Here is a 13,047-nt window from a genome sequence, read left to right as displayed (position 1 = left end):
GAAAGCACTCATTGTGCATAACGTCCCATTTCAAGTTAGTTTGATGCGACGCACTGTGAGCTTGTAGATCTTGCTATTTTCAAATGGCTGAAATGCATTTCATTTAGGGCTAACGGTTAGGTTTGGAGACTAGTTTCATATCCATTTGAAAGTTCTGTCAGATAACGTGTATTTTTAGTCAAATATCTCCAATTTTCCATGAGCTGCCCTTGGACGACCTTCTCTCCAGCGAGGGGCCCGGACTGAACATCAAAAAGTCCTTTGGGAAGCACCAATTTATGCAGCACACAATTGGCAGGTGCTGTGATCAATTACCCCACACCAATCCCAACGCACTTGTCAATTATGTGCTCCATACGTTTGTGCTTCCCAAACATCGACTGTTCCCAAAGTTAGTTTTCATATTTTCAGTCCAGCAGTCGTTTCAGGTCCGGCCTCGTCGCTGACAGAGAATGTTGTCCGTGTGAATCTTGTGGAAAAGTGGCAATATTTTACTTAACACACGTTTTCTGCCAGTATTTTCAAATGGATATGAAACTAGAGGACGATATCTGACTCTAACTCCAATAGGCCAGTCAATCTAAGATTTGACCCAAAATAAATTGCAATAGTAATCGTTCAAAATCATCCAAATAAAATATTAAAATGTTGGGTACAGTGAAAACCTATATAGAAGGCAAACAATTCAAAATGATTGAATCCTGTATTTAAGGTTTATTTGTTTTGTTTTCTGTTATCCTTTTTCTTTGGGGTGAAAATGCAATGTATTTATTCTACATTATACTTGTGGGGTTTATTAAGAGAAGCTGTTAATGCCACAATTTTTTGTTTTTCAACTCCAGTATTTAATGCTTCTCTGAAAAAAACAATAAACAAAGTTTAAAAGAAAAACAAAGAAAGAAGAAAATGCCAGCACTCAATATGTGTGCTTTTCACATGATTTATTTACCTCTGACGAGCAAACAAGACAACGTAGCCTACGCGTTTCGGCCAAGTCGACCTTCCTCAGCGCTGTGACAAACTAGGGGTTATTCATGATTCTGAATCCATTCCAAGCCTTAGTTTTGCACGAAAAACACTTTAGTTTGAATACAAATTTTATGAAAGAATTTATGAATTGGAGCTTTTTAAGAGTGTTTGGGATTATGAAGGTGTGCTTTTTTTCTGTAAATGATGAGACTTTTGTAAATGAATTGCTCTAAAAAAAAGGAAAAAAATGGGGTAAGGTCCTACTGTAGTTTGTAACTGATTATTTTAAAGAATGTAAACAATTTCAAGAAGTTAAGTCGAAAAAAGTCTCTCTCTCTCTCTCTCTCTGTGTGTGTGGGCAGAGAGCGGTGTGTGGTACTGTTAACATTACAGTTCATTGCCGTGGAAGCTCACATAATTATCCTTACAGTTTTGACGTGCTTAGTGTGTGTGTGTGCATGTGTGTGTGTGTGTGTGTGTGTGTGTGTGTGCATGTGTGTGTGAAAGGCCCTGCATTATACATAAACAGTGGATTTTACTATGCATTCATCGCTCACTCAAAAAAGGAGTTCCCCCGATTATGTTTGCGGTCGGTTCACACCGTCTCCACTTCCCCCTCCCTTCAAAACAGTCATTAGCATGATATAGCTATAAGCCTTATAAGACATACCACAAATTCTATAGCCAAGTACTTGGACAAACTAGGAGTACATTTCAAACTAGGGGGTTTTCATTTCTGAATCCATTCCAAGCGTTAGTTTTGCACACAAAAAACACTCCTTGGGCTAAAAATGGCCATAGCCGTCATCACGTTTGGGAACATATTTTGGGCATATGGTCACATAACCCACTATAAAAGAAAATGGCCAATGATGACAGCCGGTCAGCAGGTGGATTCATGAAGAGACAATATTTTAGGCCAATTAAAAAAAAAGAATTACATACCAAATGTCCCACTTTGAACAAAAAAAGCCTGTCGGACTATAGTCTCTATATTCTAACCTTTGTTTTTTTTATCATACTACAGCGTCACACAAAAGTATCAAAAGTAGCAGATACACAAGCTCGAAACACGGCATGGAGAGACATATTTTGAGCTTGTAGATCTGCTGCTTTTGCCATTTTTGAATTTGAACCCTGAAAACAGTTTTGGACTTATGAGGTTGCCACCCGGAAAGAGACTAAATCTATTTTCCCGCCTGTAATTGACAGGAACACCAATATTGAGAAATGCTAACAGCCGCCAAGGCCATGCATATTAGACTAAAGCTCGGTTTTGACATGAAGTCATGAACCCTTATTTTCAGCACTGCCAAAAACCTCAATATGGGTAGGGTAGGCTTTCACAGCGTTCAGAGGCAAAAACATTACCATCGACCTTGAGTTTGCAATAGAATATGAAAGATTTGAGCTCCAGCCAGTCGTATAAAATGCTTTATAAGCTGCAAATGGGCTCTTTCCTTTAAAAAGGTATGTGGTGGGGTGGTCAGAATTCAACATAGGTGGGAAAAAGTATGGACCCGTACGGGTCCATTTGGTTTCATGTTACGCTCTCAAGAGTTAAAATTCATAAGGGTCCATTTGGTTACCACTATCTCCATCATTTAGCAGGGGCCCACCTGGAACCAATGGTTGAGAACCACTGGACACAGATCACACGATGTGGCCGGAGAGAAGGACTACGAGTGAAGGAAGGAAGGAAGGAAGGAAGGAAGGAAGGAAGGAAGGACATAAGTTCTTTGGAATACTTGGAGGTGCAGAACATGAAGAGAGTGCCTGCCCTGCACGTATCCTTCCTCGGTAGGTAGCGACCCTGAGAGACTACCGTCCGGCCTGGTTATACATGTGCATTGTGCACCCCTGCATGCAATTAATGGATAGCTTAGAGTGAGTGTGTGAGTGCGTGCGCGCGTGTGAGAGAGGAGTGAAAATTGGGGAGAGAGAGAGAGAGAGAGAGAGAGAAAGAGAGAGAGAGAGAGAGACTAGCCAGCTGTAGCGTGGCGAGAGCGCTCATCCAGGATTGTTATCCACGGTGTCAAACACAAGCCCGTCTATATGAGACCCAAACCCACCACGCCGTAAGGTTCTCAGTGGTCCTTTAAATCTACACTAGAGTGTACAAATGAAAACCAAATGGACCGGTAGTGTAAACGACACACACAAGCTCCGTCTACGCAACCTAGACTCTCTCTGAACGTGGCTTTGAAAGTGGCTTGCTTGACCAGCGTCCGTTTCACAGGGGGAGATCCAATAGCCAATGGCAGGACACACTTTCCCCCTTTGTTTTTCGTTCTTTAAAATGACGATTTTCCGCTTGCTTTTGCCATCGTTTTATATCACATCTGCAAAAAAAGAAACACTTCAACCCCTGGTAGGAAAAGGCCTTTGATACGAGAGAGCCCCTTTTGACTAGCTATTGAAAAGTAGCAGATCTACAAGCTCATAGCGCGCCACCGAGTGGCGCGCTACGAGCTTGTAGGTCTGCTATTTTTGAAAAATCGTGAAAACTGGAGGATTTAGAATATTTTTTAGGTCAGGCCTAAATGGGTTAAAAAGGTATGTGGTGGGGTGGTAGAATTTTGATTGATTGATTGATTGAAAATTGTATTAACAGTTTGCAGAATTACAGTACATTTCAAGCACAAACTCAATACAAAGGCTGTTAACTGTGAGTGGACGACCCAATTAAGCATTACACTTGTTTACAACAGGGTCCACCATGTTCAATTCATCAAAACATTTAGAGACGTACAAATAGACACTTCTATATAGACAAAGAACAGTACAGGAATTCATCATAATTCAACATAGGTGGAAAAAGTATGGACCCGTACGGGTCCATTTGGTTTCATGTTACACTCTCAAGAGTTCGAAATTCATAAGGGTCCATTTGGTTACCACTATCGCCATCATTTAGCAGGGGCCCACCTGGAACCACTGGACACAAGGAAAAGGAAAATAGGCCTTCGATACGAGAGAGAGCCCTTTTGACTTTAGTCTAAACATTCTCCCCAAGCTCGTCGTGCCTAAAAAATATGCCATTTTTTTCCCTTTCTTCTGTGCCATAATCTATATTCTTACTTGGGGGTATGTTTCAACTATAGAACCCCCTCCAAACCAGGGAGGGGAGGGGGGGGGGATCCTTTGATGGCCCTAATAGCTCACAGGAAGTACTTAGGGCCGGCAATTTGTCACCATGTAAAAACACATAAGTCACACGCACTTCATAAGGGGGATCTGGGGGGGATCTCCATGGCATGTGTCATCTCCCGAGATTTACTGAACGCTAAGTGTCCTCCTGCTGCGCTGCAGGCCATGTAGTGAGCGAGCGCGGGGTTAACTCCACGTCACATTTATCAACACTGACTGGGGGGGGGGGGGGGGGGGGGAGACAGTGGTGGAAAAAGTACTCGATATTTTTACTTGACCCATTTCGACCTGAGGACGATTCTATAAATGCCTTCTAAATCCGGACAGTTTTCTGAAAAACCCATGTTTCTATGTCAGTGGTGCTCAAAGTATTTCATGTCAAGGACCCCCAACATTATATGTAATTGGCCGCCGAGTCGACCCCCATCTGAAAATATGTAGATTCCATGGACCCCCCCAGAAGCAAAGCTCTGAATCGTTCGCTCTGAAAGAATATATATATATATATTCAAAGATTTGGGCCACATTTTCACGATTTTTCAAAAATAGCAGACCTATTCAAGGGATGACTTCCTAGAATTGATATGGAATAGGAATGTTCTACAGAAGTACTGCACCTTTAAATCACATGACTGGGTTCTTCACAGCTGCTATCTGATGAATGATTACTATTTACAATTTGATTGGTTGTCTAAACCTACTGTTGTGTATTTAATGAATGTCAGCCTATTCTCAAACTATGCCTGAAGAAGGCCCCTTTTTTTTTTAGAAGACATCTTAATGGCTTACGCTTCGTAGGGTCCGTATCAGACGAGGTAGTAGAGCTGAGGGGGGAGGGGGGTGTGCGTTTGATTTATGAACTGCTCAGAGGCACGGTATAGAAAACGAATCTGGCGCGAGATCGTCCTCCATGTGCCGCGGTCAAGTCTCGTCGTGCTCTCGGTTGAATGCAGGCTCTCCATATCACGGCGTGCACGCCACAGCTTTTTCGCATCTACTCGTCAAAGAAGAAGAAGTAGGGAAAAAAAACGTTTGAAGTCAATTCCGGGGCCCTTTTCATAAATCAGGGAATGCTGCGCTGCGGTCAGGTTGATAAATGTATAGTATACCTTTGCAAACTATACGTGCACGTTTTCGGCTCCGTTCAGGTGTTCCCCCCCCACACACACACACATACACACACATAGGGCAAAGAAAAAGATCACTTTCACATGTTGGAAGAAGTCACTGCTCGCTTTTAACCCATTTTGACCTGAGATTAGATTCTAAAAATGTCTTCTACATCCTGACAGTTTTCTGAAAAAGCTATGTTTCTATGTCAGTCGTTTTTCTATTTAGCGGTGTTGATTTTGACAGCATATTTCGGTTTAGTGTCAGTGTCAGTTTTGCATGAAATGTAATTTAGTTGTAGTCACATTTAGTTTTGTAGTAAATGTTTTAGTGTTAGTCTACTTTCAGTCGACTAATTGTCATAATATTTTAGTCAACTAAATCTGAACAGTTGTTTTAGTCGACGAAAATGTTATTTTGGCGGTGCCTTGATGGCGTCGTAATGCCTGATTTTACACTTGGTTGCATGCTGAAAATAGCAGATCTACAAGAGACTATACAAGCACGCACGCACGCACGCACGCACGCACGCACGCACGCACGCACGCACGCACAGATTCAAGAGGTTTTGAATACAAACGATGGCTAGTATTCACACCATCGTGATTCGCCTACATGATTGCCTTACAAATTGTGCACGCTTCAATCAAATGATGGGAGGGGGGGGGGGGGGGACAAAACCCTTGAATTGCTTCTTTTGATGAAAAATACATGTTGTGTTGATGTAAGAATCTGATTTTCATTTAAAATAAATATATTTTTGGTCAGATATTCTGTACTAGTCTAACATAACTAGTCTGAACCACTATAGATTGTGGCCATTTGAAAACAGCCGATCTACAAACTTGATGCATTGTGTGTGAGAGAGAGAGAGAGAGAGAGAGAGAGAGAGAGAGAGAGAGAGAGAGAGAGAGAGAGACTGAGCGCGGACACAGACAGACAGGGCGGCATGATCTTACAACTGTTCTCAATATAAAAAAAGTCGCCTCTGAATGTTCCTCCCTCCTGCAATCCGAATCCCGTGTAATTACAATAGGACAGGGTCCCCCCCCCTCCGGCAGAGAGAGAGAGAGAGAGAGAGAGAGAGAAGAGAAGAGAGAGAGGCACAGACCCTTGGCACACTTCCCAGAGCTTGTCACGCCAAAGAAAGCTCAAACGCTGCCGAGAGCAGGAGGGGGTCCCGAGTTCCAAAAACCAGCAAAAATATTTTAATTGATCCCTTCCTTTGCCGCCAGACGTTCTCCACCATACCTCTCTCTCTCTCTGTGTGTGTTGCCAGATTTTGTGAGAGAGAAATATACGCTACCAGGTCCAAAAGAAGCAACTAGAGCACCGAAGTTTTCACGTAATTTACACATCCGGGTTGCGTTTTTATTTCCCCATTCTGAATTGGATATGTAGGAATCAGGATGGATATGAAGAATCAACTGACGGCGAGAAAGCGCTAATGTTACTGCTACCGAATTAGTTACATTTTTGTCAGACTTAGACAGTTAGATTTTTTTTACCACAATTCTTATATGAGACAATTCTAAGATGACCCAATGTTATTGTCCATAGAGAAATTACTTCCTCAACCTTTAAGCAACAAGCTTAAAGTCCAAATAAGCAACACTTTAGAAACAAGCCCAAAATCAACTAAAATTTAGAAACAAGCTAGCCTAAATAAGCAACTACACTTTAGAAACACGCCCAAATAAGCAACTACACTTTCGAAACAAACCTAAATAAGCTACTACACTTTAGAAACAAGACAAAATAAGCAACTACACTTGAGAAAAAAGCCCAAATAAGCAACTACACTTCAGAAACATGCCCGAATAAGCAACTAAACTTTAAGCAACTAAACTTTAGAAACAAGCCCAAATAAGCAACTACACTTTAGAAACAAGCCCAAATAAGCAACTAAACTTCAGAAACAAGCCCAAATAAGCAACTACACTTTAGAAACAAGCCCAAATAAGCAACTAAACTTTAGAAATAAGCCCAAATAAGCAACTACACTTTAGAAACAAGCCCAAATAAGCAACTAAACTTTAGAAACAAGCCTAAATAAGCAACTACACTTTAGAAACAATCCCAAATAAACAACTACACTTTAGAAACAAGCCCAAATAAGCAAAGTTCTACACTTTAGAAAAACAACCCAAATAGCAACGTACACCTTCGAAACAAGCCCAAATAAGCAACGTACACTTTCGAAACAAGCCCAAATAAGCAACGTACTCTTTAGAAACAAGCACAAAATAAGCAACTACACATTCAAAACAACTAAACAACTACTACTAAGCCCAATATTTATAAGCAACTTTACAGAACAAGCAGTCCAAAGTCGCTTGTTATAAGACCACAGGGGCCCACATTGAGCATTACTCTCATCCGTTTCTTAATCTTACACATCGCTTAATCTTACACATCGCTTATAACAGCAAGAAGGTACACACAGTGAAAACCATCGCTACAAGCTCATATCATATCTCCATCGTTTTTGGTGTTTTTTTCATAAATCAACATCCTACTCGATCATACTAACTACAGCGTCACACAAAAGCATCAAAGTAGCAGATCTTATAGATCTGCTACTTTGATGCTTTTGAATTTGTATCTTGAAAATAAAAGGTTTTTGGACATATGAGGTTCCCACTCGACAGAGACACTATCTTGTAGATCTGCTGTTTTGGTCCCACTCCCCCCCCCCCCCCCTCTATACCAAATGTATTCTCTGAAAATAAGCAAGCTACAAGCTGATGTGAACTTGTAGATCATCTTTTTTCCCACCAAAATGTTCAGCCTATAGGGTAGATGTGTTACAAGTGTGTACGAAATCTACAAATATAACCGAACTGGGTCGATTCAGTTAGATTTGTACGCCCAAAGAGTTGAATCAGCATGCAGGATTTTAACAGTCTAAGGCTACACGTCGGTTTGTTAACCCATTAAGACCTGGAACGCATCTGTGTCACTTTGGCCTTTAATCACATTAACCATGATTTTATAATTTAGCTATTGAAAAATAGCAGATCTACAAGCTCATCATTAAAACTATCCCTGGCTAATAAGACAAATATGCCTGGCCCAATACATTATAATTGCCCACTGTAACTAAAATACTTTTTACTACGTTTCATTGGTTCAATATTTTTTTAACCAACACACAACACACGTAAAGATAGTTTGATTTATTAAAATAAATTGAGTTAGGTGGCTTCCTCCCGACAGCAAAGATATCCAACATAATCAAAGCCACTTGCATGAAGAAAACGGTCGATGAGATAACATTAGAATGATCCGTGATGTAAATAAATACCAGAGTGATGTGTGAACTGATCACCATATAGCATATGAATGGATCTTGAATCAAGCATGTCTCAGGAGTCTAAGATGGATTGTGGCAATATGTTCTCAAGGTGGGGTTCGGGGGAGTCCTATAGGGAGTTCCAGGGGTCCCACCGGCAAAACAACTGATATATGGAGGAACCAAATGAGAGATTTGGTGTACGTAGACAGAAAGAAAGCAGTGACAAGAAGTGCAGAGACAACTCAGGTCCAGTCTGTGCTTCTCAAAGTAAGGGTCCTTGGGGGGGTTCCAGGGGGTCCCCAGCAATAGTAGTTAACGTAGCATCACTATCACCTTAACCCATTTAGACATCGATTCTACAAATATCTTCTAAATCCTGACAGTTTTCTGAAAAACCTGTGGTTCTCAAACATTTTCATGTCAAGGACCCCCAAGAATATATGTATTTGGCCGCCGTCCCCCATCTGAAAATATGTTGTTCCAGGGACCCTCCAGAAGTAAAGATTTGAGTTAAAAATGTTCGCTCTGAAATAATATATATTCAAAGATTTCCGCCATATTTTCACGATTTTTCAAAAACAGCAGACCTACAAGTTCATAGCGCGGCACTCAGTGCTATGAGCTTGTAGATCTGCTATTTTTCAATAGCTAAAGCATAACAAAATGCTTAAAACACCAAAAAGGGTTCCCGCCCAAAATGGGTTAATCACTTTATCCATTTATGTGTTGGCTATTCAAAGATAGCGGATCTACAAGCTCGCTTGCAGATGCAAGCTTGTGCATCTGCTATAAAATGCCAAATCTTACTATAAATGCACCACGCCTCCGTGTGTACATACGTGTGTAGAGACTGTAATCCACGTAACTTGAAAACCGTTCACCCCACCGCGACTTCAAATGCGACACACGCATTTCCAACTTCCACATCAGTTCCAGGCCTTGAGTCGATCGGATACACGGTTGTCCAGAACTGCCACAAAAGGCTCTGATCAGGTCCCCCACATTTCCAGCCTCTGCCTGAGATTGCCATGGCAACTCCAGCCTATACAACTGTAGAATTCCCCACACCTGCCATTTGATTACTTAGTCAGTCAACTTTTCAGTCAGCTTGCAACTCTTCAGACATTCTCCACAGATGTTTACCACCGAGTTGTGATCTCAAGAGTTACAGACCTGTTATGGCCATTCAGGGCTAGCTCTTTTCGAGGCTAGCTCTGATTCTGGTCATATTATATTAAATTTGAATTCGACCAAAAAATGAAAGCGCTTTACAATGGTTCATTCATTCATTTATGGGGAGGTGAAGCGGCGAACGGTCGACACAAGCGCCCTCACTTCCCCCATTCACACACCAATGGTGTCAAGCTAGCATGCGAAGCACCGACCGACTCATCGGAAGCAATGTAGGGTTCAGCGTCTTGCCCAAGGACACCTCGACATGTGGACAGGAGGAGCCGGGATTCGAAACCTCGGATCATTGGACGACCTGCTCTACACCTCCTGATCCACGGCCACACGATCATGGCGACGAGCCCCGGCACAGGTGTGACGAATAATAAAAAGGCCTCCTACCTCTTTTTGGTTTGGGGAAGCTCTCGTGCAGGTGGAACACCACCTTCTCCACAAAGTGCTGGATGTTGCTCTGCTCGGGCCCGCGGACAAACACCATCCAGTCGTGCGTAAATCCCTCCGCCGTGGCTTTCTTCCGGACCTGGGCGCGATGGCCAAGCTCCAGTTTCACCTGCACAGCTCCCTGTGTGTGTGTGGAGGAGCAACGTTTAATAATAGAGTTCAATATTAGAGGATTTGTATAAACTACGTACTAGGCCCCGTTTGGAACCTCACCCTCCTCTGTTCGCTCTGAGAAGAGTTTCCGTGTCAGGATATCTCCCTGCATAGGTCGAAATGGGTCGGAGCCCTCCAAGAGCAGTGGAGAAAAGCCTTTTCGCAGTATCGTATCCAAAAAGTAAAGGTGGTTGCACACTGGACGCGTTTTTCGGAAAACCCGATGGAGAAACGCCACTAGAAATCCGGAAAACGCGCTCGGTGTGTGGGGGGACCTTAAAAGGTATTTCCTGAGCGCTACAAATGATAGAGTTTAGAGTTTAGAGAGTCAAAGATTTGGAGCGGGGTGAAGCAAACCGCTTTACAAAGCTTATGAAGTCAGCCAGTACCATGTTTTCCCAATGCAATCTTAGGTTAGCGGTACTGCACATGCGGACCAGGGGTTGACTGGCCACAAGCTGACAAAAAAAAAACGATTTAAGCGGATGTTTCACTCCGCTCCAAAATGTTTATTTTCAACTTCAAATTCTACCATCTGTACTGTACAGCTCTCAGGAAATACCTGTACTTTTTGGATGCGATACTGCGAAAAGGCTTTTCTCCACATGCTGTCGGAGGGCTCGACCCATTTCGACCTATGCAGGGATATCCTGACACGAACCACTTCTCTGAGCTCATAGCAGAGGCGTATCTACAATAAGGCGAGGGCAGGCGTCCGCCTGTCCAAATCCATTTCTGGCCTGGCCAAAATCCATACAATGAGAAAAAATAAAAGAGGACAAAAACAAGACATGAGAACTATTAGTGGACAGCTGATTGGCCGTTGCGGTAGAGCTCGACCCTCAATCACCCATTGGAATGTAAATGCAAGCCTTTCAGCCTTTGTATACTACTCGTCTGGCAGGTATATCTCTTTGAAAACCTTTAGTGCTACGATTGTGCGCGGGGAGACGACAATTAACACATCTTGCCTGTCCAAAATATAATTCTTGCCTGCCCAAAATGTAATTCCTGGAAACGCCACTGGCTCATAGCAGAGTACAGGGTAAGGTCCAAACGGAGACCATCTCCCCCCAAACCCAAAGAAATAAGACACATTTATTGACAATAACGTGCATTGTGCACTAGAAGAAAACCGACTGACTCACTTGAGAATAAAATAATTTAAAACATATTGCGTCTTTTCCATGCACAATAACCACTCCATTCTAAGCATTCTTCCTGACACACACACAAATAAACGTGGCATTATGAGCCAGTAAGACCCTTTTTTTTTTTACATGTTAAGGCTTAAAAAAAAATCAGACCCATCTGAAGTGAGTGGTGCTGTACTACTGTACTGTACCGCCCTCCTCCCTGGCCTCTGTGTGTGTGTGTGTGTGTGTGTGTGTGTGTGTGTGTGTGTGTGTGTGTGTGTGTGTGTGTGTGTGTGTGTGTGTGTGTGTGTGTGTGTGTGTGTGTGACTCATCCGTGCTCATACACACAGACAGACACAAAGTCACGTAATAGGAGTGGCTAGCACCACTCAAAAAAAAGTAAAGATGAATGAATGAATAATAGGCTGTAGGGCCAAGGCTACTCGCTTTGGAAAACAGTCTTAATTATGTTGACTAAGACTAAAAGACTAGACTAAGACAAAGCAATTTTAGGTGACTATATAAGACTAAAACTAAATAGTGTGTCATTCAAAAGACAAATCAGATTTTGCTGTCAAAATTAACAGCAGTTTGGAATTGGATCATAATCCCAATCCAATCCACAATATCCAAGCCACAACAACCACACGTTTTCAGGGGACTCTCCGTCACACACGAATAATAATGTTATGTCACCGAATGGAACAAATAAATATTAAAACAAGAGGCATTAATAACTATGGAAACCAAGCCCCCTCCCCTCCCCTCCACCGAACAAACACCACGTCTCAGCCTCTCACAATCTCACATGCACACACGCTGGCGCTGCTTGAGAAGCGAAACGTGCAAAACGACAGACACACACACACACACACAGTCACACAGAGAGAGAGAGAGAGAGACAGTCTAGCGTGCGCTTTTTGCAAGAAGCGATTCTCTGCATGCATGGTTACTGTAGGCATAGGTAGGTAGGTGATGCGTGCGTGCGTGCGCTCTTTGCGCGTAATGCATGCAAGAAGACGGAACACTCGCTTCTTTCTATAACCGCCGGTTCTAGAATGTAGCGAGTTGTGTCCGCCTTGTTGCCAGGTGGCGTGTGCGTGTGTGTGGCGAGTGACCCCTGGGCTGCTCCGACTTACCGAGGTGGCCATCTCATCTCATCCTTTTTGGACCGTTATAGTTCGCGAAGCAGCAGAGACGAGAGAGAGGAGGATAAGGAGGAGGACATGGTTGGTTTCTCTTCTCTGGTCTAGAGTAGGCCTACTCTGTGTTGCTCCTTGTGTTGATTGCACTGAACTGACTCAGACTGACTGAATGACTCCCCCCCCCCCCCAAGTCCCAACCTCCTCTCCTCTCCTCTCCTCCCACAAACCTACAGGAGTCTCAATGAGAGAGAGAGAGAGAGAGAGAGAGAATGCAAGCAAGACGAGAACGCATGCGCTGTTCCTCCTCTCTTTCTCTGTACCGGTGTGTGTGTGTGTGTGTGTGTGTCACTGTGTGTGTGTGTGTGTGTGTGTGTGTGTGTGTGTGTGTGTGTGTGTGTGTGTGTGTGTGTGTGTGTGTGTGTGTGTGTGTGTGTGTGTGTGTGTGTGTGCGTGC

At 43.0% G+C, this 13,047-nt stretch overlaps 1 protein-coding gene across 3 annotated transcripts in view; it reads right to left on the bottom strand.

The window, feature by feature from the left end:
• Window positions 1–12,771, bottom strand: part of mllt3 (MLLT3 super elongation complex subunit) — an 81,633-nt gene extending 68,862 nt beyond the window's left edge. For all 3 annotated transcript variants that reach the window (XM_079491004.1, XM_079491005.1, XM_079491006.1), the window contains exons 1-2: window positions 12,588–12,771; window positions 10,100–10,280 (exon numbers count right to left, since the gene is read on the bottom strand). In XM_079491004.1, coding sequence (XP_079347130.1) covers window positions 10,100–10,280; window positions 12,588–12,599 — 193 coding nt within the window. In that variant the 5' untranslated portion in view covers window positions 12,600–12,771. The remainder of the gene's footprint in view (window positions 1–10,099; window positions 10,281–12,587) is intronic.
• Between the last annotated feature and the right edge of the window lie 276 nt (window positions 12,772–13,047).

This window comes from Electrona antarctica (genome assembly GCF_951216825.1).
Source record: "Electrona antarctica genome assembly, chromosome: 21".
Lineage (NCBI taxonomy): Eukaryota > Metazoa > Chordata > Actinopteri > Myctophiformes > Myctophidae > Electrona > Electrona antarctica.
Note: the sequence above shows the minus strand (reverse complement) of the source record. Positions and strands in the feature narration are given on the sequence as shown.